General features: G+C 54.5%; 6 protein-coding genes and 2 non-coding genes across 8 annotated transcripts; 6 read left to right on the top strand and 2 right to left on the bottom strand.

Moving 5' to 3' along the window:
* The first annotated feature begins 165 nt into the window (after positions 1-165).
* On the top strand, positions 166-2,813 carry EV422DRAFT_589058 (putative MFS multidrug transporter). Its single transcript, XM_053073505.1, has 4 exons — positions 166-1,041; positions 1,110-1,565; positions 1,638-1,898; positions 1,983-2,813. Exons 1-4 carry the CDS (start codon positions 384-386, stop codon positions 2,474-2,476), a joined length of 1,869 nt encoding a protein of 622 aa, XP_052923819.1. The 5' UTR covers positions 166-383; the 3' UTR covers positions 2,477-2,813.
* Positions 2,814-4,258: 1,445 nt separating this feature from the next.
* Positions 4,259-5,570, top strand: EV422DRAFT_124081 (uncharacterized protein). The gene is made up of 2 exons (XM_053064699.1): positions 4,259-4,358; positions 4,440-5,570. Exon 2 carries the CDS (start codon positions 4,472-4,474, stop codon positions 5,231-5,233), a length of 762 nt encoding a protein of 253 aa, XP_052923818.1. The 5' UTR covers positions 4,259-4,358; positions 4,440-4,471; the 3' UTR covers positions 5,234-5,570.
* Positions 5,571-7,092: 1,522 nt separating this feature from the next.
* EV422DRAFT_599328 (uncharacterized protein) lies at positions 7,093-7,779 on the top strand (the record flags this gene model as incomplete). The annotated part of the gene is made up of 1 exon (XM_053073656.1): positions 7,093-7,779. The coding sequence occupies one exon, from the start codon at positions 7,093-7,095 to the stop codon at positions 7,753-7,755; it is 663 nt and encodes a 220-aa protein (XP_052923817.1). The 3' UTR covers positions 7,756-7,779.
* Positions 7,780-8,684: 905 nt separating this feature from the next.
* EV422DRAFT_498342 (6-phosphofructo-2-kinase-domain-containing protein) lies at positions 8,685-10,854 on the top strand (the record flags this gene model as incomplete). The annotated part of the gene is made up of 7 exons (XM_053068013.1): positions 8,685-8,790; positions 9,109-9,327; positions 9,414-9,591; positions 9,703-9,959; positions 10,101-10,352; positions 10,432-10,631; positions 10,702-10,854. The coding sequence occupies 7 exons, from the start codon at positions 8,685-8,687 to the stop codon at positions 10,852-10,854; spliced, it is 1,365 nt and encodes a 454-aa protein (XP_052923816.1).
* A 1,210-nt stretch (positions 10,855-12,064) lies between these two features.
* Positions 12,065-14,672, bottom strand: EV422DRAFT_124067 (uncharacterized protein). Its single transcript, XM_053064698.1, has 2 exons — positions 12,357-14,672; positions 12,065-12,264 (listed from the first exon to the last, which is right to left on the bottom strand). The coding sequence occupies exons 1-2, from the start codon at positions 14,469-14,471 to the stop codon at positions 12,118-12,120; spliced, it is 2,262 nt and encodes a 753-aa protein (XP_052923815.1). The 5' UTR covers positions 14,472-14,672; the 3' UTR covers positions 12,065-12,117.
* Positions 14,673-15,745: 1,073 nt separating this feature from the next.
* EV422DRAFT_t105 lies at positions 15,746-15,817 on the top strand. Its single transcript has one exon. It is a non-coding gene; the product is annotated as a tRNA-Thr (tRNA).
* A 5,009-nt stretch (positions 15,818-20,826) lies between these two features.
* On the top strand, positions 20,827-20,898 carry EV422DRAFT_t106. The gene has a single exon. It is a non-coding gene; the product is annotated as a tRNA-Asp (tRNA).
* A 1,702-nt stretch (positions 20,899-22,600) lies between these two features.
* Positions 22,601-24,143, bottom strand: EV422DRAFT_569159 (mitochondrial carrier domain-containing protein; the record flags this gene model as incomplete). The annotated part of the gene is made up of 3 exons (XM_053072734.1): positions 22,601-23,051; positions 23,133-23,412; positions 23,675-24,143. The coding sequence occupies 3 exons, from the start codon at positions 24,141-24,143 to the stop codon at positions 22,601-22,603; spliced, it is 1,200 nt and encodes a 399-aa protein (XP_052923814.1).
* Positions 24,144-24,483: the final 340 nt, after the last annotated feature.

The following is a 24,483-nucleotide window of genomic DNA, read 5'->3' as shown; positions in this document are numbered from 1 at the left end:
TCTCTGATGCAATTGGCAAGCAAGCGCCAATCGCCAACCTCATCAGACTGACCCTGCATAAACGAGTTTGGCTGAATGAGGTAACCACGCGTATCCGCGGATAATCCCCGTCATAGCTTGTTTTCCCACGGCAATTTTCCAACACTCTCAACGTCCGTCTTTACCGCTCAACTCCAACATTCGCAGGGTAGAACATCACGACGCACGGAAGCGTGGGAAAAAAAGAAATGGATATGGTATATAAGGCTTCCGGGAGGACAGAGATGCTCGCTTCTCCACCACCACGTACCGTCGTTCCTTTGTTGCCTCGCTTTCCGCCGGCCACTCTTTCAGTTGGTCTGTTCGACGCTACGTAAACCGTCCCCTGTTCCACGGCTCGCAACATGGTGCGCCACAACGAACTCAAAACAGGGCCCTCCGTCACCATTCACCAGGAACAGGCTTCTTCTCCAACCATCCGCAAGCCGAAACAACGTAAATCGAGGCCATGGGCACCATATGTGGAAGACTTCGATCGCATCCTTCGGCACCAATACCCTGGGAAGGGAACTTCGGAAGACCCGTACGTCGTAGACTGGTTGGACGCCGACGAAGGCTACGGGCGTGACCGCGAAAATCCAATGAATTGGCCTTCGAGTTATAAGTGGACCTTGACATTGATCGTGGCCGTGGCCACCCTTGCTGTCGGGTTCTGCTCTAGCGCGTATACTGGAGCTGTGAAAGGGATCATGGCGGAATTCCATGTATCCACGAGAGTGCTCACTCTCGGTGTCGCCATGTTCGTGCTGGGATTCGCACTTGGGCCCCTGATTTGGGCTCCTTTCTCCGAAGTCATTGGTCGCCGTCCTCTGTTTGTGTACACTTACTTCGCTCTCACCGCTTTCAACGCTGGAGCAAGTGAATCCCCATCGATGACTGCTCTCATATTGCTCCGCCTGTTTGCGGGTTCCTTTGGCTCTTCTCCGCTGACGAATGCCGGAGGCACCATCGCCGATATCTTCCACGCTGACCAGCGTGGTGTCGCGATGGCCATCTTTGCTGGTGAGTTGATCATAATCCCGTTTCGCGATGACATATTCAGATTGCTCACATCCGATCCCCTTATTTAGCCGCCCCTTTCCTCGGACCCGTCATTGGTCCTATCGTCGGCGGCTTCGCTGGCGACTCAATTGGCTGGCGGTGGGTTCACTGGATCATGACGATCTTCACGGGAGTCATGTTTCTCGTTGGCACACTGTTCCTGCCCGAGACATATGCGCCGGTCCTCCTTCGGAAGCGTGCAAAGATCTTATCTCTAACCACCGGCATGGTTTACAAATCAAAATACGACGGCAAAGAACCTTTCCGCTTCGGCAAGCTCATGAAGACGAGTCTGTCTCGCCCGTGGGTCCTATTGTTTCGCGAGCCGATCGTCTTCATTCTGTCCATCTATTTGGCAATCGTGTACATGACGCTGTACTTGATGTTCGGTGCTTTCCCCATCGTGTTCCAACGCGGGCGCGGATGGAGCGGTGGTATCGGCGGGCTGGCTTTCATCGGAATTGCCATCGGCATGGTTTTCGCTGGTATGTTTCTGTCGACCTCTCCGCACGAGCACTCTTGTCTAGTCACCTCATTCAGCTTTTATTCACCATTAGTTACGTACGTTCTCATTGACAACAAGCGGTACATCGCCATGAACAAAGGCGGTAGGGCGGCGCCAGAGGCACGGCTACCGCCTGCTATAGTTGGGGCAGTGGCCATTCCCGTGGGCCTCTTTTGGTTTGCGTGGGGCAATGACCCTTCTCTTCACTGGGCCATCCCGATCTCCGCGTCAATTCCCTTCGGTTTCGGCATGGTTCTGGTTTTCTTGGCATGCATGAACTACTTGATTGACAGTTATGTCATCTACGCGGCGAGTATGTATTCTTTCTTTTGCCAATCGACGATATTCCAAAGCGTTTTTCTCACCTGCTGTTTTCGTCCTCACCCAACCCCACCAGGTGTTCTGGCTTCCGCTGCCGTCTTGCGATCGATTTTCGCGGCCATCATGCCACTATTCACAGCCGACATCTATCAGAGTCTGGGTATCCACTGGGCGTCATCGATTCCCGCATTCTTGGCTCTGGTCTGTATGCCATTCCCGTACCTCTTCTGGAAGTACGGAGCATCGATCCGCACCCGGTGCAAGTACGCGTCGGAGGCCGCCGAGTTCCTTGACAGGATCAACGGAGTGACGCGGGAAGATAAGAACGCAGGCGCGGACACGAGTCCAAAGGTCAGGGATGAGGAGAATGCCAAGGAGGAGGAGGAGAAGGATTCAGCTACAGATATACATCCACCGCCGTTGGCCGTTGTTAACGGCAGCTTGCCACGATCGCATCCGCTTGACTCTGAACGCACGCTCGACTCTGAACGCACACTGTTCGGTATCGCGGATATTACAACCGAAGATGAGGAATTAGCTTACGAAGCTGGTGCCATTGATCGTGTATAACAAGAACACACCCTCGACCTAACTTGGTGCCCGAAGTATACACCAACAACAAGTAGCCGGCGCAACCCGCTGTACCACTGTCTACTCGTGCTGGAATATCCACCCTTGTGGATCCTGGTACTTGACAGTCGGCGTATCTCAAGGTTGCGGAGCCGTGATAACATCGCGGCTCGGATGATCAGAGACAATACTTCACGCTAGCGGGTCATTCCGTCTCCCACCACCACACAGGCTAGCTTGCGCGCTGAACTCGGAACACGAACGACAAGAGTTGTCTGTATCTGATTCAATCCCAATTTTGTACAGTGTAATAATTTATATACAACTTATATATACTTGGATGCGCATTCCCTGAGCGTCCTTGCATACGACTTTCATGGCTCGTCTTTGTCAACGTGGCGATTGATGTATACCTGTCATGGCCATACTGTGCCTAGTCCCAGCATTTCTTCCACGTGGAGCCTTCAAGCACCAAAGCTCAGGTTCACCCCGCTTGTCGAGAGATGCGTTCCGTCCGGGCCTAGGGTGTCCAATCCGGAGGATTCTCTAAGCCATTTTATCGGAGAATAAGTACATACACGAGAAGAGAGCGCGTCCTCGCTACCACGCATGGAATCCGTTTCGTGAGTCGTACTATGCATGCCCTTCACCAGCGCGCTGAAGAGTCTGGTCACCGAACCTATACATCCCATTAGTGACATCGAACACTCATTCCGCCGGCCCAGACCAGAATGTTGTCGCCCACTCCATCCCCTCCCGCCGATCCGGAGTGAGTCCCAGGAAATCTGGACATCCTGAGCGCGTCAGAAATATCGTTGAGCGGGATGTGTGCGAAGTACCGAGGGGCGACGGATATCCCGATGGTCCCGGAACAGAGTGATTCGGCCAAGGCGGCTTTCCATGGAGAGACGGACCACAGACTCCGGATCCGGTAAGCGCTTTCAGCTCGGTTCGGCGTTTCACAAATCCCCCTGGCGCTAGGCTTCCTCAAAATCACCCCCGCCGAAGCCCTATCCCCTTATGGCGATGACGAGCTGCTGTCACCTGCCATATCCGCTCCCAGATATGGCACTTCCTTTCATCACCTCCCTTCTATTGACGGCCCCAGTCTCCAACATGACTTTGGGTCCGCTGTGATTCGCTGTGATTTTCGCCGGTGGATTTTCGCCGTGATGCAGCTCGCCTCGCCGTCCGCCCGTCGGTCGGTCATGTGGACGAAGCTCGAGATGGCGGCTGTCGAGTTCGCTTGTTGATGGTTATGGCAGGGTCGGCTGGAGCGTACAAAGGCCGTAGCCGTGTTTGTGCTCGAGGAAGCTGTTCACCAACTGCCCAACGATCTGCCGCCATTCAGTCCCAATCTCCGTCGCTCGCATCTGCCTGCATTCAGTCATCGATTACGACAGCGCGGTGGCCCGTCGTGGGTAACTCGGGTAACTCGGGCGTCTGGATCAGTCTAAAGACACTGCCGACCGGCGCGGCGGATTCTCGAGAGATGTTCGAAAACGTGTGCAAGGTTGTGACTTGGGAGTCAAAATTAATCTACAGTCGTCGCCGCTGAGATCTGCGAACGAAAGATTCTGTGCTGTGGTATAGAGATCCTGACGGAACAGGTTTCGAACTCCAATCGAATGAGGCAGAGATCACGCAGTTTCTCCAAAACGCCAAAGAGCGAAAACTGGATGTGCAGATACCCTAACCCTAACCCTAACCTTTGGGCCGCGTGTCATACAAGTATCAAATACACGTGACGTTTTTGGAAGGGGCTTACGCGTGACTGCCCCACTCAACGGGGCAATTGAAGTCAGGCGTCAGGACATAAACACCAAAGCACTCGCCGAAGACGTCCTGGAGGCTATCGGCTCGCTTGACAAACCGGACTTTGGTGAGACATCCTTGTCGACTTGTGGTCAAATGTGCTGCAGAAATTGAACGCTAGCCCCACTTCTCTTGTTTAGTTATACAGGGCAGCGAAGGTGTTCAGCCCAACTCAGCAACATGGGACCAAGGTTCGGTCTCCGCATCAGCAACATACGCAGCCGCAGTAAGGAACTCGCAGATGCTATCGAACGGGCGAAACAGAGTCATGAGCAGCGAATCGAACCGTTGGTCAAGGTCTTGCTGGAAGATATAGCTGTCGAAGCGGCAAACATGACCTCGGAAGTGCGAGCGTTGTGGGACGATGCTGGGGACTCGATCACTGAGCTACAGAATGTCACCGAGCGCATGTTCGACATCCTGCGCCAGCAGTCCCAGCACAACGACATCATTTTGAAGCTCCTCGACGAAATCAACACAGCCTTCGAGTATGGAGAAGCTCGTGTGCAAATCTATGCCAAATACCGAGACTGGGTCGGCGACCTTCGGGACTATTTGACCGATGTCCTCAGTGAGAAATTTGTGGGTCGCAACTACTCGCTGTGGGGACAGATAGCCAAGGACATTCGCAAAGAGCAGAAGACGAAAGCGGAAGCTCTCCGACGAGGAAAACCGGCACCCCAGTGCGTCGTCACCGACGCTTTGAAGGCCATCCTGGCGACGCACAATCTGACGCTGGACGAGCTCCAGGCGGTGCTCCATATGAAGGAAAACAGCAACATCACCTTCCACCGCGCCGAGAATGAGACTTCGGAAGCCGCCATCGCTGCGTTAGAACACTTAGCCTTTCCACCCGATCTGAGACCGCTGAAGGATGTGCTCCGTAAGACCATCCAAGCGGTCAGTGAATTCGACAGGGCTGAAATCGAGCCATCCCAGTAGCTTTCTCGTACACTATAATAAAAGCGTATTACAACAGTGTAAACGAGTTCATCATTTTGCACATGGGCTTTAGAGAGCTGCGGGTTTTGCACGTCGAATTTCAGCGAATTTCCGCAAATCATGCCCAATCCCACCGATAGCTTCCAGCAATCTTTCCCGAACGTCAACTACGAACGCTTGATGGGTTTGCTTCCAATCGGTTGGGTTCGGTCGCAACGAAGAAGTCAATCAGGATGCAGAGCACCAGCATCTCCGTGTAATGTAGTGTCTCCTCTTTACCCTGCGATGGGCTTTTGGATATGGTCACGTCTCGGTTGTCGAATATCTGCTGAACAATGGCGCGAAAGTGCACGCATTGAGCCGTTGAGGGGCCGGTATTCCTCCTGTGGTATTGCTGGGCAGAGATCACGGCAGACGACGACTTCGCGCTGCGACAGGCTTCGAAAAACGGTCACGTCTCGGTTGTCGAATGTCTGCTGGTGGAGCGGACGTGCACGCCGAGGACGACTACGCGCTGCGAAATGCCTCGAGCAACGGCCACCTACTTTCGGTGGTGGAATGTCTGATTAAGCACGGCGCAGACGTGCGCCGGAGAATTTAGTCTATGATAAGTCGGGCAACCTTCCCTTTCGCACGCCGAACCCCCTAATACATGACGATTTTACAGCAAGGACATGGTTAGGGTTAGCGTCGCTCGGGAAAGTCTTTGTAGAAGCTGCGTGCTTGTTGGATCCAATTCAAATAATCCAATAACGATGCCTTATCGCGACACGTTGTTTGGCGTGTTTTCCAGCCGGCGCGGTATGGGAAGAAAGCGTGGCAACCGGAATGATTACGCAGCACCGCGACCTTGCGACTGCGTCTGCAGCACCCTGACGCGGGTTTCAAACTCGGTGAAAATGTCGTGGACACTCGTCTGCTAGCGGACGTCTATGATAGGACCGTCTTTGAGCAAGCCTTGAGAATAAGGGTGAGACCCCAGGCCACTCCGCACGCCGCCACCAGTATTCCAAACACGGCTAGCGTACGAACGTTCAACGGAGGGAGCGTGTTACGAGGGCCGGCTTTTATTCCTTTGAGGAGGTGCGAGTGACAGAAGGTTACACAAGACAAAGTACAGGGGAAAGAAGGCCCGGGGTCTCCCACCCTTTGACCTTCAGCCGGTCACGGCCCTATAGATATAGTTAAACTTGCCACGCACCCCTAAAACCCCTCTCTCAACAACCTTTTTCTTCCGTTCTAAGTCGGTGAGTTTCTTCGCCAACCACTCTTTCACGTTCTTCTCCAGCTTGTTATTATCATAGATGAAGTCGCCATCTGCCCAAGAGATACGCCAAGCACGGTTGACGAGCTCATCGTACAACCTACACACACTACCCTCAGAGTTAGGTAGCGTCTTCAGCAGATTCCACACGGCCTCCTCCTTTTCCGCCTTAGCTTCCGTAGCTGTGATCTTAGGTCTCTTAGAACCTGGTGATCCACTCGTATTCGTATCCATATTCTCCGATATGCGCCTTTTCTTTACTACCCTTCTCTTCCCGAGCAGTCTTGTATCCAGCCCCGACTGGATCATCTTTCTCTCGACACAGGCGTATTCCTTGTCGACGGTATCCGACCCTGAGCGATATGCGTCCGGCCATGTGAACGTGGTAATCTCCCCATTCGTTTGGATATAGCGATAGAGCCAAAGTTCTAAGAGAAGGCTTTCGAATCTGTCGGCATGGGTATCCGCCCGGCTCCTGATCAACAACCATGCCGGTGGCGACGCGTTGTTGAATTGACGATTCTTGAATACCTCCTCTTGACCATCGTTCGTCACCAAAAAGAGGCGTTGATCTGCAGCCAGTTTCATGCGACAAATGACTCCATCATTGTCACGAGTGGCGCTTCCGATCTTGGCCATGAAAACGTCGTTAGAGGTGTGGGCCGCGCTGAAGTGTGGGCCTGCGTTTCTCTTGCCTGAGATTGCACGCGAGGGTTCGGCAGACGTGAACTCCACGGACGAATCCCAGGAAGACCAAGATGGCGAAGCTGACGATAATGACGATAATGACGACGACGACGACGACGACGACGATATTCTTCAACGCTTACAAGCCATGACAAGCGATGGTCCTCCTCATGAGCCGATGTCTGAGGATAATGACGTCGTGTACGTGGAACACCTGGAACACCTGGTCTTCAATGAGGAGCTGTGGGCACAGCTTCTGGAGAAGGGCTCCGCCATAGCCAGGAATCGCGAGCTTCCCGGGGACTTTCCCCAAGTGTTGACTACGCAAGAAGACGTACTCGATGCCAAGAGGGCTCTCCTCACGGTACTAAGCCCTTCGGCGGAACACTCCTATCCGCTGCAACAAGATCTCGTCCGCCGTTGGTTGCGGGAGCAAGCCTACAACTTCTTGGACACGCGCTTGCTTATGTTGAGCGGACAAGATCGACGACATGCGCTCAAGAAGTACGGAATTTTGTGTGCGAATGTGGAAAGTGTGCGGAGCAGAAGGGGAGCGAAGCGTGACTTGTAACACATGACGCGCATAGGGTTAGAGACATCGATGTCATGAATACTGCATGCACAATCTTGCCTTCTCCGAGCCGATTGCTCGTAAGGCGACTCGTGTGTTGATACCAGGAAAGCAATAGCGGTAACTTGCTACAGGCGAGGTTGAGGCTTTATCTGCTGCGAACCTTGTCTTGCTAAGGAGTCGTTTGCATTGCGCTCGGAAACATTCTATCGCTTCTCCGCGTCTCACAGTGATGTCCTCACCGCCGCTGGAAACGTCGCCACATCCAGACCTGCCCGCTTCTGCCATAGCGACAGCAACAGTCTCAGGAGGAACACTTGGTACATACCGTCCGCTCGCTCACCTCCAACAGGATGACCTACTCCGAATAATCGCGGAAGATGGGACCTCCGCTTCCTGCGGCCTCAGTACTCCGTCTCCCCCACCCAGTTCGCCTGCTGCCCTTGCGTTCCATGATAGACTCAGGAAAGGTCCTCAACCCATGGGGCAAGATGGAGGCAGTCCGGAAAGAGAGAGGTTCGAAGTTGAGACGAGCCTCGATGATGCGACAGACGTCAAGACGGGCGATACCAAGCATCATCACCCGCACCGTGAGCTCTCGCAGCCGCACCACAGACGACACAGTGTCAAGAAACACAGTGCAGTGCCGAAAGGTGAGCTGAGAACTCCGACTTCTGGTCGGCGCGAGCAAGTTACGGGAGCTGTGCCATAAGGAGCTGATACATAGTGATGGCGCTTCATGCGCACGCCCTCCGTCGCGGAACATGGTGGCGGCGGCGTAGTGCTGGACGGGATCGGGAGGTTCCGAAATGATCATCGCAAATGCCAAAGCTGACGGTCGTGATTTCGATCTTCAATCTCCAATTTCGTCTCGAGGAACAGATATCTTCGAACAAAAGAATGAACTAGGTCCAAAGCTTGTTGTCTTCATGGTTGGCCTACCGGCGAGGGGGAAATCGTACATTTCGAAGAAACTGGTACGATACCTCGCATGGAGTGGATTCAACACGCGGGTTTTTAACGTCGGGAACCGTCGTCGAGTTATGGCGACGGAGAAGGATGTGCCACAAGCATCGTCCGAAGCGACGTCGCAAGTCACTCGCCGGTCAGAAAACGCAACAGCAACGGACAGTGATGTTGACTTTTCCAGCGACGGATCCGGCGGCGAAACCTCATCCAATACCTCGCAATCGGCAATTCTCCACAGGCCCATTCCTAGGATTCTGCAGCCATTGAGTGCGGGTGCCAAACATTCGTCTCTCGCCCGCCTCATGATGGAGAAGCTCAATCCGGCGTACCACGGCCCTGTACCCGAACCATGTCCGTCCCCGGTGGTGAATGTTCCTGCTGGAGGTACCACCCACGATGCCAAGTTCTTTGACCCGGACAACCCAGAAGCAGCCGCGACCCGCGACAAGCTGGCGCTGGAAACGTTGGAGGAGGTGATTGAATGGTTGCACAGGGGTGGGGGCAAGGTTGCGATACATGACGCGACAAATTCGACGGTCAGGAGACGCAAGATGTTGTTCGAGAGGGTTAGGAAAGAAAAGGGGATCAAAGCATTATTCATAGGTAGGAGTTGCGTCCGTTTTGTTGTCGACAGGTGTTGATATCGTCTGCTGGAACACGTTCTAAAATCAGGTCGTCTCGTGTTCTAGAAAGCATATGCACGGATAGCAAGGTCTTGGAACAGAATATCCAGATGAAGCTACAAGGGCCTGATTACAAGAACATGCCTCCCGAAATGGCCATGCGGGACTTCATGGCGCGAACGGCAAATTACGAAAAAGCGTATCAAACAATATCCCAAGAGGAGGAAGAAGAGGACGATCTGGGGTATGTTTTACATTCTCCATGCCTGGGCGAAACCTTGCGTGACCTCCTACATTTGGCTGCCTACTCCCGAACACATCATTCTTTCGATTGACTGTGCTCGCATTCCTATAGCTTCATCAAATTAGTCAACGTGGGGAAAAAGGTTATCGCTCATAACGTGCACGGCTACCTAGAATCGCAATGCGTGTTCTACCTCATGCAAATGCACATTAAGCCCCGCACCATCTGGCTTACACGTCACGGCGAGTCGGAATACAACGTATCAGGCCAAATAGGCGGCGATCCACCTCTGACAGATCTGGGGCGAAGATACGCGAAAGCACTGGCGAGGTTCATGCGTGGGTTCCATCCACCGTCGGCAGTGGCTAGTCGTTCATCAAATGAACAGTTGAAAAGCACGGAACGGATCCCGCGATCCTCATCCCCTTCAGCAGATCGGCCCGCAGATCTGTCGACATTGGGGGATCGGCAACTGTCGACGTCCCCATCTCACTCGCTACCGGGTTCAGCTTCATCGACAATACCACTGTCGTCATCGGCCACAATACAGCAATCACAGCCCTCCACTGCCACTCTCGCTACCCCATCCGAACCATTCAAACGCTCCTCATCCATTCTCGACGATGATTTCGGTACGGATAGGGGCATGTCGTTGAGCATCTGGACGTCGACTCTTCGGAGAACTTTCGAGACAGTAGAGTGGTTTGATGACGAGGAGTATAACATCAAACGCATCAAGTTCTTGAACGAGATTTATGCCGGTGAGTTGACGACCCTTGTCGATGTTGGCTGGCCGTCCCCTTCCGTCAGAGTACTGATAGATCGCATGGGCTTACCCAGGAATCTGCGAAGATCTCACGTACCTTCAAATCGAGGAGATATATCCGGACGAGTATCGCGCGCGGCAGAAAGCGAAACTCGTCTACCGGTACCCAGGCCCTGGCGGCGAGTCGTACGTCGACGTCATCGAGCGTCTGAGGCCCATTATTATCGAGCTTGAGCGGATGCAGACTAATGTCATGATCGTTACGCATCAAGTGGTGAGTTCAACGACATGATAGCGGGTTGGAGGTGGCCAACCTCGATTCTTAATTGACCTTGTCGATTTAGGTTCTGAGAACGCTTCTGTCGTACTTCGTCGCCGTACCCTTGGACCAAATGCCAACGCTCTCCGTGCCACTCCACACTCTATACTGCCTGAAGCCTAAACCATACGGCGCTGATCTCATCAAATGTGAGTTGGTGGGCGTTCGATTTGATTAGGGGACTGGAGGAAAGACGGGATGGAGGAAAGAGGGGAAAGAGGAGTCACCGACATCCGAAACATAGGGCCACTCTTTCCATTGGCGAGCTTTAACATGTCCAATTACTGATTGTTTTTCTCTCCGGTGATTTTATAGATCGATACAATCCAGAAACGGACTGGTTTGATGAGATTGGAAACAGCCTTTGATATCCCGTCCTCTCCGGTCCGAAAAAAAGCCCCAAGCGAAGAAGCATGTAGTCGATGGATACTACTAGTATCCGTCCACAACAAGCTATCACTACTACCACATCATAGTGCTAAAGCACAATCACCTCTTGCTCGTGTTGCCGCCTCGGCCCGTAACAACCCCTACCATGGACTGCACGATTGTCGCGATGCTAATGGATTGACGAACTGTGTTGGTGGCAAGATTGGTAGGTGAATCCAAGCCGGCGCATCAATCAACATGGCGACGGGTTGCTTGTGTGTTACATACTGAGATTGTTTTGTTGTACGTAATTGGTTCTCTCATTGGCGCAAATATGTTTTTTTGGAAGGCCCTGCATAAAGCACACGGTGGATTGAATAGTTCCACCAGCACATTTACTCTATTGAACTTTTACATTGTTCTGGCACGTCGCCCGCTCTAATGGCTCGGCCGAACCCCTGAGGCGTATCTCGGCAAACAGTCGTGCTACGAGTGCTACCACCTTATATTTTCTGAACTGACTCTTCGTCAGGTGTTGCCGTCTATGCATAACTTCGTTCATTCAGACCAAGCCGGTCCCGAAGGAGTAGGCGTGCATTCGAAGGGATATACAGTACAGCTACAGGCTGAAATGCCATGAATGCGAACATCTATACGAAAAAAAAACGGCAACTTTCCAGGAAGAAAAAGCATTCTGCGGGGACTGAGCTAGGCAACAGGTGTATGGGTGGGAAGTGCAATACGCCGAAGACGTGTGACAGAGTGTGCGGGATATGCGCCGAGATGCGACATGGAACTAGAGCTCGATCTATATGTACGCCGCCCAAAAAACGGATCCAAAAAGGAATGTCCTGCGAGAAATGTCCTGAAAACTTTCCCCCGATGTCGGGATGCGAGGGGGAGGTGATGGGTCCAAGAAGATTTCCAAAAAAGATATTGAGTGAAGATCCCAGAGCAATGAGATGAGAATCCCCATCCACGGCGGGTGATATACCGACTCGTGAGAAGCGTGGCCGGTATGATGCGTCATACGGCATAGAGGGCGGTGAGACCGCCCATGATGGAATTGCGCTCACAGACAGCGCCTGGCCTTGATATGGCGGTGCAAGGCATCAGAACGGGTGAAAGTGGTCGCACAGTTGTAGCAGTTAAATGGCTTGAAAGTCGCGGAGTGCGTTGCTGAGTGGCGTTTAAGATCTTGGCGACGAACGAATGCACGCTGTGGGGTGAGATGGGAAGAGAAAAAAAGGATCAGAACCGTTGCCGTAACAGGACGACGGCGAAAATCGCCGAGAAGCAGAATAACCATACCTGGCAAACTTCGCAGACATGTGAGCGACGATCCACCTGTTGTTGCTGGCGCGTCGCCGGCGGTGCATGCATTTTGACGTGGGCGTTGAAGCTCGTCTCGGTGTCGAACGTCATCCCACATCCATTGGCGTCGCACGTGTGCGTTTCTTTGCCCATAGCGTCATGGCGAGCCCGCGCATAGTCTTCATCTTCCTCCTCCTCACCGTAGTAGTAGCCGTCGCCCCTCGTCGCTCCAACTTCCTCGCCGCTCTCGTACAGAAGCGGTGGGCACGCGGCGCCGCCATGGTCGTCCGCGGTAACCCCACCTGCCGAGATTGTAGCGCTCGTCGTCGCCGACGTTATGTTCCAGCAATACCCGTCGCCCCAACCATCCGTCAACATCTTATCCGGCGAGAACAGGGCGGTTGATGTCGCAGAATCGAGCCCGAGCGCATTATGGTGGTGGTGGTCTTCATAAGACGCCGCGGAGAGAACACCAGTTGATATCATGTCCCACTTCTCAATGGGCAGCGGTGATGGGACTGCAAAAACTGACGAAGGATCGAATGGTCCGTCGGCGGCGGATGCCAATGCGGGCGAGCCGAGGTAGCCGGAATTGGTGTCCATGTTGTACATGCCACCGGTGGGTGTCGGAGTGCAGATCGTCGACAGCGCTGAGTTCGGTGGCGGAGTAGGTGTGGACGCATCGTCGAATGGGGAAGATAGCGAGATTAGCGGTGTGTGCATTCCGTCGTGGATGTAGGGGGCGGTGAGCTGATGGTACAAAGGCGCGGATGTCACTTCCTCCGGGTAGTACATCTGCAGGTGGAGATGCTGCTGCGTTCCTGGCAATGCGCTCATGTCCGGCATGAACGGCACTGAGAACCGGCGTTGGAGCATAGTCATCGCGCCTGGATGGTGCATCGGACCCGCCGACATGGGAAGGTACATCTGCGCCGGGTATTGCGTGTACGTCTCGCCGCTCGACTTGGGGGCCGCTTGATGGAGAATGGTGCCGTGATCCAGCGAGCGCTTGCGGCCTTGGCGGTAGCCGTTGTACGGATGGTATGCGGTTGCCATGTTTGAGGTCGGCGGCGTCGCCGGACCATGGTTGGGGATGCCGTAGGTGTTAATATTGAATTGCGAGTGTGATCGATTCAGCGTAGGTGTAGTACCGACACCGGCGGAGACCGCGGAGCCGCGGCGCCCCATTGCGTACGTCTCGCTGCCAACAAAGGATGAACGGCGCATTGACGGCTTCGTTGAAGTGAATTCGGTGTTGAGATGTGGTAGGTCAACTCTGCCTGCAACGGTCGGGGTCGAGCTGATGTGGTTCGATTTCCGCCTCGTCATTCGAGGGTAGGGAGTCATCGGGTGTTGGTATTGTGACGGTTGTTGCTGTTGTTGTTGTTGCGGATCCTGCGATGCCTGCATCGGGCCTGATACGGGTACAGAGAGGGTTGGGACTACGATAGGATGCAGTGCGGCGGCGGAAGCACGTCTCGCCATCGGCGCGTGGCGGACTCGCGGCGAGTTCTGGTGAGCCATGGGGCCAGCCGTCAGGGATCCACTCGTAACGAGGGACTCAAAGCTGTGAGATCGAAGGATTGAGTGAGGGAGTGGCAACGCTTGCCTCTGCTGCTGCGGCGGTAGTGTTGGATCGGTAGTGGCTGCGGCGGTAGCAGCATCCTTGTGCATTTGCAGCTGCATCTGAATGTTCATATTCATCATGTATATGTCCATATCCATCACACCGCCTCCGCCGCCCATCGTGGCGACAGGCGCCGGGCTGGTTAGAGAAAGGTCCCCAAATCTGACTTGCTCGGTATCGACTTCCTCAAACACGCAGCACAGGTTGGACGACGACGCCGCGGAGCTCGACCCATCGTTCAAGAAAGATGATGCGCCCGATGACCGGCGGCTGCCGCCTTCCTCGGTGGTGCTGAGTACAGAAGAATCGGACTCGCGGCGGTGAAGGAAGGTAGAGGTTGCCGGAAGGGGTGCGGTGGTAGTCGATGAAGTGAGCTGGAGACTGGCTTCAACCTTGATGGGCGTCGGCGGCATCCCATGGGCTGCAGACTTTGGTACCGTATTCGGCGAGCCGATTACGGGCGGAGCGGTCAGGACGTTGACCATGGCTGCCGATATCGCAAACTACTCGAAGAACAAGCAACCGAAAAACGCAGGCTAGGAGCTGCCGACCGAGAACACTACACTTGCAACGACGAGAAGTGGAATCCGACGCTGCGTGGACAACCGACGACGTGCTTTGCGAATCGGAACAGAACTGACGGAGAGCGAGACTCAACTTTCAACCTACACAACCACCGCGACCGATTTTGACTTGACTGCTGCCTACGGGCGTTCCGTCGTTGATGGAGAAACTAAGCTCGACAGGATGAAAACTTGCTCGACGGGCAAAGAGGCGGGACCCAGCGCCGCCCCGAGTCGTATATATGAGGTGGCTGCGTCTAGTTAGCGGAAGCTGCAGCGAGCGGAGTTCTGGGGAGTCGGAGAATGATTGTCTGTGTACTATGTTTATGACCAGGATGTGAATACCCGTGCCCACAATAAGCACCTTGTTTTCCCGAATGCGAAAAGAACAATGTCTATAATCAGAGGTTTGCATGAAACGTCGGGGCAGCTTATTGATGTTTGTCGCCAACCACAGGCATCGCCCTGGGACAACCCAAAAAAAAGGAACACCCAAGCCGTCTTGCGAAGATCCCAGGGCCACAACCTTGGGAAGATCGAACGTTGTGGCCCGTGCGTGATGTGCCAGAACCTAAGATAACCAGATAACCCACCGGCACGCGAGCCAACCACCCGCCTGATTTGTCACTGAACCCCGGGGGTGGGAGGCATGGTACCGGAGCCAGATGGAGTGTTTTATGATCTTTGCGATCTGATTGCCAGAACAAGCACCACTACCCGCTGTTGCGAGACGGTCCACGGAAAAGAATGGGGTCACACCTTCCTCCGAATACGAAAGACTACCCGCGCTTGCTTTCGCAGAAAAAGGCCACGGCTGTTATAATCGGAAGCGCAAGCATGGGGGTGTCTGTGTGTGTCTGTAAGCCACGACAGCACAGCTATTCGCCAAAAATACATGCATCCCGGCCACCAATAACAATACTCGAAAATGGAGGTGCTGAAACGAGGCTTGCGGCGGGTATTGAGCGGAGTGATCGACGCGTTCCCTTTCTCTGCCGTGCATTGGCCGTGTCAGCCAAGGATGGCGTAAACTGTGCATATCATCATGGCTTCCCATTGACCTTCACATCCGCATCACCCCATTAGCCGGTGCTGGGAATTACCGCCCAGACTCGTAACCCATCAGAGGAATATCTTCGAAGGGATCCGTTCTAAATAGTAATAGTATCATAACTTTCTCTAGACGAACCAATCGGGCCCCTTTAGCTAAGTGGCATAGCGTCTGCCTCGTAAGCAGAAGGTCGCGTGTTCGATCCACGCAGGGGGCATTTTGTTTTGTCAACTTTTCCATTTTTCGTTCATCATCATGCCGACCATATTTTTGATTCGGTTAGCACTAGTAGAATCAAATTTATCGGTTGTTGGAACCTCACCATAACCATGGGACAGAGTGCAGGAGAATCTTTCATTAATGATCAATGTTTCGATGGCCAAGTGGTACTGTCGTGTCTGTGTCAGGATGAAGTGGGAATGATACACAGGGCCTTTATACGCCTCAAAAAAATCTAATCTAGGGAGGTCGAAAATCACAACTACTGTAAAGATGGGATGCGGCTTGTGTCCGCACTATATACTACGCGTCTATGTGGGAGAGGTACAGCGTACGTACGGTAAGTTGATATCGGGGGGTTGTGACTGTGGATGGGGTCGTGTCTAGATGTAAGGGCATATTCTATTCGCATGATTGGGAGCGGGTGTTCAGGCCAGCCTGTCGATCCCAGCCGAGTCGGTTGCATGTGTACATCAGCAGTCACTTTGTCGAAATCAGGGGTCGGGTGTACTCCGACAATTCCGCGACTTCCAACCCGAGTGGGCTTTCCCATCCCGTCCTCATACGCCGAAGATTTTGTCCAGTTCATCAGCTAGGCTCGATGAGTCGAATAACGAGCTCGCAGCGCCGTCGTTGATGCGCGGCAGGGCACGGTCAATGTCAAGGCCGAGGCCGAGAGACGAAGACGAAGGGTTAGGACCAAAGATGTCGTCTGTCTTCAAGGCAGAAGGACTCAACAATGTCGACGACGCGGTCGACGTGGGTTGTGGGGAAGGGGTCGGTAGCGCCGGCTTGATGGTTGTGCTCGCGGTGGCGGCCGCCGACGGTCGAGTGAGAATGGGCGCCGGTGTGACTTTCCTGGCTTCGGATTTTGGAGCAGCGTCGTTGGAACTCGGGAATCCGGTGGTAACGTGGACTTCACGAGTGGGTGATCGGATAATGCTGGCGGTACTGGGGTCGCTGATGACCGAGGAAGGGAGCGGAGTGAGGGTTACGGTCTTCGCGGCAGGGACGGCCGCGACGAAGCGAGCGCGAGTGGACATTTTCGGGGGTGGCACCGGTTGGGAGGATGGGGCAGAGCCGGTGGATGTCATGGTTGACACTGCAGATCCTGTCCGAGCGGACGATACCGATGGTACGGGAGCGATGGCGGCGATTGAAGCCGTCCTGGAGTCCTGATCCCTTGGAAGAGATATGTCACGCACGGGAGCGACGGGGCTGGTCATTCCTTCGGTAGGCGTCGAAGGCGCCGCCGGCGGAGGCACGAATGGTACGTTTCGTACACCCTCGATGGTGGAAACAGCCAGACTGCGCGGAGGGGTGTTATCCGGGGAAGGAGGGCCGCTCTGCGAGAATTTCGAGGCATTGACGATTGCATCCGTGTTGGTAGCAGCCGAAACTGTCTGTTTCGCCTTTGTCGCGCTCAAGACAGCAGCAGAGGTGTCGCAGGCGACCCGAAGCGCGTTTTCGAGAGCGGCGGCCCGGTGCTGCAGCGCCTTGATTATGTGATCCCGGTCGTTGACGGCCTTCTCCATCTCGTTCGTTGTTGCGGTGGGCACTGCGACAGACACGTTAACCGGGCCGTTGACTTCACCATCTCCATCGACCATAAATGCGGGAGTACCACAGGTCATGCACATGACGTGGGCATCAACGAACTCGCCGGGAGAGTTGACGACATGCCCATTTCCAGCATCATGTTCCACGTCTTCCTCATGGTGCCCATCAACTTCGTCGAACACAAACTCGGTTTCCGCTACAAGTACAGAGTGAATTGTTTGTGTAGATTGCGACCGCATTTCAACCGCCGACGAATCGACCGAGCTCGACGCCGCTGTGTTGTCGTCTGCTTGATGTTCCTGAGCAGACTCCTGGGTGATCTTTGAGCTCGATGTAGCCGTATCGGCAATGCTCGAGGGTTCGAGCGGGACAGGCTCGTCCACGATAGTTGCATCCTTCATCAATTCGTCCAGGTTCGCAAACGCCGGATCCAACACCACCAGACGATGGACGGCATCGACGAGAGATGTTGTCGCAATTCCAATTTTCGCAGGTTCTTCAGCTTCCGGGCCGCCTTCTGAAGTGATTGAGCGCAGCTCTTTCAAAGGGCTTGTAGGCGACACTAGTCCCTGCGCTCTACCACCAACAACGAGTCGATGGACCGAGGCCGGTCGTGTGAGCTGTGGGCTGACTCCACGAGTTTGCGAAACTAGTGCGGGTGTTGATGCGGAAGTAGTAGTGGATGTTTTGGGTCCTCGAAGATGAAGGGTTGTGAACAAGCGTAATGCAGCACTCCGTCTGCCCTTGTTGCCATTGCTCTTCTTCCCGTCAGTTATCGGGGCGGCGGTCACGGTGGTTTGCGTAGACGTCGACGGGGTAATGTATCTCGAGTTCAAGGGAGGAGGGGTGGGAAAAGCTGCGGCCGGGGCGCTGGATACGCTAGGCGCCTGATCCGAGCCGGCTCGAGCCAAAACATTTTTGGCTATCGCCGACATCACATCCGAGTTTGACAAAGTCCTAGTGCGACGTGGAGAGCCGGCCTCAGACGAGTTCGCGGAGCCAGGGCGTCCCGGTGTTGGGGAACCTGGGGGACGAGGGAGGCTGGTGCTTACTCGCGGTTCCGTCGTACTGCCGTGAATGGGATGATCACCTCGGACAGGTGTGGAGCTGCCCGTTTTGTCTTTCGGTAGAGCACCACTTTCCTGGGATGATCGGTTGGACAATGGGGGCGTCGGGAGTGCTTCCCGGTGAATATCTTCAGGGCTTGTGCTGTTCAAGAATTCGATCCAATGCGTTGACCGGGCCTTCCCCGGCTTGCTCCCCAAAGGCTCATGTGTAGCATCCGCGCTCGCCTCTGCGGCTCTCGCAGGTCCTGCGGCCGGGTTCCTGCTCGACCTCAACAGAGACAAGAGCGCCGAGTCGTCTTCAAACCCAGCAGCGGCCTTCGCCTGCATTTTCGCTCTAGGTTGGTCCATCGACATTTTCCTAATCTCCAAGTCCTTCAAGTGGTCGGGGGTAGAGGACATCTTCTTGGTCTCGTTTGACCGGAGAAGCGTCTCGAAATCCAAATCTCGGCGTGGAAGGGACGCATTGCTGGAGTCTCCACTCCCTGCCGAGAGTGGCGACATTGGTAGCGGCTGAGGGGACTTCTGCGCTCGCGAGAGGCTCGAGGTGGTCAATGGCTTCGTCAGCGAATTCACCAGGTGAGGCGTCGACGCAGACGGGGTGTTCCCTTGCAGGGCCGCGTTGCGGCCGGTGATAAGTTTGCGGACGTCGGCCATGCTCGCTCGATTATGTAACTGTTGAGTCCCCTGTGTCCTTTGCTTCGGGCTAGCGGAACCGACACTGGGGTCCGTGTTCGCGGAGGGGCCGCTGGCGGCATCGCTTTCAAATTCCTCCACGCCCTGAAGGAATGACCGGCCGTAAACCGGTGCGCTGCTCATGCTGGCCGGCGTTCGTCAGGCTTACTTCAAGTTGGTGTGCTGTGTTCAGACTCTCTGTTCGTTGTTTTCGTCGCCTTTGCTACTCGGTTCGTTGCTGCTGACGGCCGAGAAGGAGTCAGATTGACTTCTCCGACTAAGCAAGCACGTGCGGTGTATGAGCTTTTCCTGCGGCCTGACCGAGTGCCCCGCAGTAAACGGTTCTCTGCGTATATCTGTGAAGGCGGTGTTCAGGGAAATGTTGGAAATGCAAGGGTTTCTTGCGGTTGGCATTGAGAGAAAGGAGCGGCATGCTTTGAGGGATCCCCGTCACACTCACACACAATAGGCGGCCTTCCCTCAAACAAGCAGCCCAATACTCTCGACTCAAACATCACCACTCAATCACACCCATGACTAGGAATGCCCTTCTCCACACTCCCGGTAGATGGGCGGCTCTAAACAGGGCTGGATCTGGACCCCCGACGCCGCTCGGACTGCGGTATGCTTTCCCAGGCCATCCCGCAATGCATCTGATGAATCCAGGTCGAAGGAAACCCGCACGTTTTCCGGTACCGAGCGCCGTTCAGAATCTTGCGTTTGTGTGACATTGCCGTCCGTGGTCAATTTCAACAGGCACAGACTATTTCAACAGCAAGTATACTCAACAGAAGCTGCGATATTCAGACAAAGGTGGGCGCTGGCCGATGGGCAGGCAGCATGTCTATTCCGCATTCACGGTTTTGCTTGCAAACCGCAAGCGAAAACAGACGTTCCGTCTCGGCATATGTACCTTCAGCGTCGACGTTCAACCACGCGGTAGGGATTTGCCGATAGTGCGCAATAATGATTAGAGTAAGTTCGAACGGGAAGATGTCAGTTCCCTTCACCTAGAAAGCCTTCCTGTCGTTCTTCCTCTGAATGCAGGAGAGGATACATTACATAACATCTGCATATCCCAATGACAAAGGCCGTGTGCATGTAGCTCATACGTAGTTTATTATGGAACGGGGAGGATACCGACCCCCCGGCTGACCTCTCCCTGCCTTTGAAGGACTCGTTCACTTGCACTCTTTCTGATGAACGCTGCTTCTCTTCTTCATCCTTCGCCCATGTCCAATCGTGCCCTTCTAGCTCGCGCACTTCTGCGTCATTATCGCTGCCGCATCCGACATTTCGACAATATCGTAGACATCAAGGATAGCAACCCTCCTTGCATTTTCCCTCTCTCCGTTATCCCCTTCTGTTTTGCGACACCATGCACACCTGGTCAATCGCCAGGTTTTAGCTAGTGTTTGCCACTTCCGGGTTGCTTGCAAGGAGTGCCCGTTGACACAGAGCTGGCGTACTCTTCCCTACTCTCGACCCAATGTTCCCTTCCGCTTACCTTGTGGTGATACCTCTATTGGACATCAAAGGTTATAGACCTTACTTCCGCGTGTCATTCCGAGCAGATGGCGCCGGAGTTGACCATTCGAGGCCGAGCGATAGCGAGCGAGAGCTGCTTCGGTGCGAAATGACAGCGCACCGAGACTGCTTTGACGATCAAGAGAATATATTTAACAGCGTGATGATGTCAGATATCCAATTCCAGTTAGTATATTGGCTAGTATCTCCGCCTGTCACGCGGAAGAGCCGGGTTCGATTCCCGGACTGGAAGCATTTCTTTTTCCTTTTCTTTGGCTTTCGCACAATTTCGGCCCTACATAGGTGCTTGCCCTACTTTTTCCTTCTGCCATCTCGCGCGCCATCTTCAGAGACCTCGGCAGGCTACGACAGCCAGCCTTTCACGCCCTCGTTTGCCGGGCTCTTCTCGTCGACCCCGTCATGTGAAGAAGACGGTCCCTTCACATCTGGCCGTGACCCGCGCGACGGAACACAATCACGGGCTTTCATTCCCAAGGGTAGCCGTGGCGATAAGCGTTCTCGTTCGGCCCCAAGACAACAAAGAGGCTGTCGATCGAGACAACGATCCCGTCTGTGACGCAGGATCTCCCGAAAAGTATTCACCCGCTGTCGCGACCGGGCGGTGACCTAGGCGGAGGGGTAACACCTCGAAGCCGCATACACCACAGCGCGAGGAGAGGTGGGGGTTGGTACTTTTCTGGGTCGGTTTGCGGGTGAGGTTGAGCGTTAAGCACGGCACCCGGCGCTGACAAGACGGGCATGGAGCCAAAGAGGACACGGGAGCAGGTGGACTTGGCCCTGCGGATACCCCGTCGTGGGCGCACACCACTTCGATCATTGGCCCGTGAGGACGTTCCCAACAGGAATTGGATCTCGACGACGGTGTATATGGAGGCCCCTCACAACAAGCAACGAGAGCGAGCCCGCGAGTCAGATTTTGGCCGGGAAAAAAAGTCCGCGGCTGTGGCGGGCGGTGCAATGAAGCCGCGAGAGGTTTCAGTGAAGATTTGGATGGTCGAACAATGAAAGAAAGGCAGAGACAGTTTCAGAATTGCAGAAGCATACTCTTACGCCCGGTGGGAGAGACGCGGTCTGTACCGGCCGTGGCAGGGATGGTGCACGGAGATCCGGCCGGAGTCGAGATGTGCACGAGCGCGGACTAGGAAGAGGACCGTTCTCATCAAATATGTAAATATAGGGTATAATTCCAGCACCTCTCCTCATTATCTACAATGAAAAACCACATCGCCCATCCCAAACATCTATCCGCACCACATCGTTCAGCCCCAGAAAGCCCCCCTCAATGGCGTTCCGGGCCATTCCTAGCAATCAACGGCGTGAGACCTGATGCGGGAGTATATACTCTACGGGTTCTAGATAACCGTCCGTGCCCGTTCCGAATGTGTCTTGAAACCGGGTGAAGTGGTCTAGGATAACGTGGTCGACGGTGAGGGTGATGTGCGGGTGATGAGATGACTGAGGTGATGTGTGATGCGGCGGTCCGGTATGCTCCTCCCGATGCTGTTTGACCGCAACAGCGCTCATGCTAATATCCCACCGCCCCTCGCCACATCATCCACCCACCCACCCAACCGGCGCGCGCCGCGAGAAAGCATCCGAAATACACATCCCAGTCGTGTCCCAGAATCTCTGCGGGTTCGATCGGGCGTTTGGGATTGCCGAGTTTTGATATGTTTTTTGGGGTGGGTGGTGCGTTGTTTCGCGTGGGGCGATGAATGTGTTTGCGTGCTGATGGGTTCGGATGCGGTGAGGTGGGTATACCGCGATGCGATGCGATGTGACAGATGCCGGCTGAGGAGTGTAGCTGAACGAGTTTGAGGTTTGCGGTATGCGGTCTTGTCGGGTGGGTGTATGGGACGGGATGTTTCGGTTCTAACCAGCATTGCTCGTTATGGACTGACTCGTCGCTGGCTCCTCTTCTCGTATGACCAACCCTACTCAATCCCCAACCACCCCTTCCCCCACTCATATGTAAAAAAGCTCACAGCGCTCATCGGCATCACCTTCAGATACCCGATACTCAGCCCAACAAAAAACCCTTTGAACCCTTTCCGGCCATAAATCCACTTCGCCGTCGACAGGGTCGTTTTGCGTTGGGCTAGTTTCGTCGAAGTCGTGGAAGATGTTTGGGATGTGGTGGTTGAGATGGGAGTTTTTGAAGCGACGCCAGCGACCTGCATGTTCCGCCGGATGACTTCGAATGGGTATGCGGTGGTTTGAGCGATCGCGCCTGAGAGGGCGCCGCAGGCGAGGTAAGCCCACCATGTTAGTTGTGGGGGGCGTGCGGGTGTTGTTGAAGAAGTTGGCGTGGGAGAGACGAGGGTGTATCGGCCGAGAGTTGTTTTGGCGTACGTTTTTAGGCGTTCATAAACAAGGAAGGATACTCTGTATGGAATCGAGGGATGTCGGACGTTGGTACGCAAAATAGAGGAGCCACGAAATACATCCCGCCCAGATGATACGTACCCCGCATAGGGCACAATCCCGTAAATCGTCGGCATGAACCCTCTATAAAAGTTCAACACGCCCGGCACCCTCGACCACCCCTTTCTCTCCACCCCATTCCCATCCGCAGCAAGATCCTCTGCAAAGAATGGATTCGGCTCGTGGTAGATCATCTTGACGACGCTGGAGAGACTGACGGGTTGGAGGGGCACTTGGCTGGCGGCGGTTGTTGTGCGTACTTCAAAGGCGAGACGTACGCGGAGAAGGTCAAGAGGGTATGAGAAGAATACTGATATGCAGCCTAGGGGGAATGAGGGAGGGTGTCAATTTCGGTCGAATGCTCACGAAATCCTGAGGCGACCGTTACAACAAGCTCGCTTCGCTCGCTAGAATATCCAACGCTCGCCGGTGTTCGCTAAGAGCCATGATGATTTGGACTATTGCGCCTTTGGCGCACCGGGACTCCCTTCGCTCGGGCTCCCGTGCGCAAATCAAGCGCTCACTTCGTTCGCTCTCGCCCACTCCATTCGCTTTCGCTGCCGCTCGCCGCTCGCGGTACTCACCAGCCAGCGATCCCGCAACCATATTCCTGAAAGCCTGTTCCGTATGCGATACACCGGCTTTCCCAACACCGAGCCGATGCTTAATCTGCTCATAAGCCATAAACTTGATGGCGGCATACGGAAAAATCCTCAGCAATGTCGCACTATGGCCCTGAAACAGCCCTCTAACGCCATAAAGCCTCTTGATCTCGGCGCCGGCATTGAATATCCCCTTGAAGCTGCCGGCATGCCTCTCGAAATGCGGATTATTTGTTTGAAAGAGGATTTTGACTCTGTCGAGGGGTGCGACGGCGGTTTTTGCGGCACAGCCTGCGATACCCCCAGCGAGGAGGGAGCGCCATATGTAGGAGTAGGAGTTTTTGTCGAGCTTTTGGTGGGTGGTGTTGGGATGGGATGGCGGTTGTGATGGTGACGTTGGTATTGGAGGTGCTGTTGCGGTGGTGGATGGCGGTATGGATAAAGTCGACATTTTTGCGAAGGGTTGGAAGGGCCGCGGCGGCAGTCGAGTGCGGGTGAGTCTGCTGAGGGAGGACAGACGCCGAAAGGACAAGACCGCACCACCCGGCTGTGCTAGTGTCGGTGAGAATATGCAAATAAGTTACTGATGCCCGATGCAGAGCAGAGCAGATGCCGACTCCTGAAGGACGCAGATGCCCACCGGCGAGCGAGTCTGGGGGAGTTCGGGGGCGAGGGGTTACACGAACAATGTCACGGGTGAGTCACGCACAAGGAGCGCGCACCCCCGCGTTTCTCTCTTCTCTGCCTCATTCGGACTTAGCGGGAGGGGAAGCTATTCGTGCCCTCGGACC

This window comes from Fimicolochytrium jonesii, assembly GCF_025526975.1.
Source record: "Fimicolochytrium jonesii strain JEL569 chromosome Unknown EV422scaffold_19, whole genome shotgun sequence".
NCBI classification, from domain to species: Eukaryota; Fungi; Chytridiomycota; class Chytridiomycetes; order Spizellomycetales; family Powellomycetaceae; genus Fimicolochytrium; species Fimicolochytrium jonesii.
Note: the sequence above shows the minus strand (reverse complement) of the source record. Positions and strands in the feature narration are given on the sequence as shown.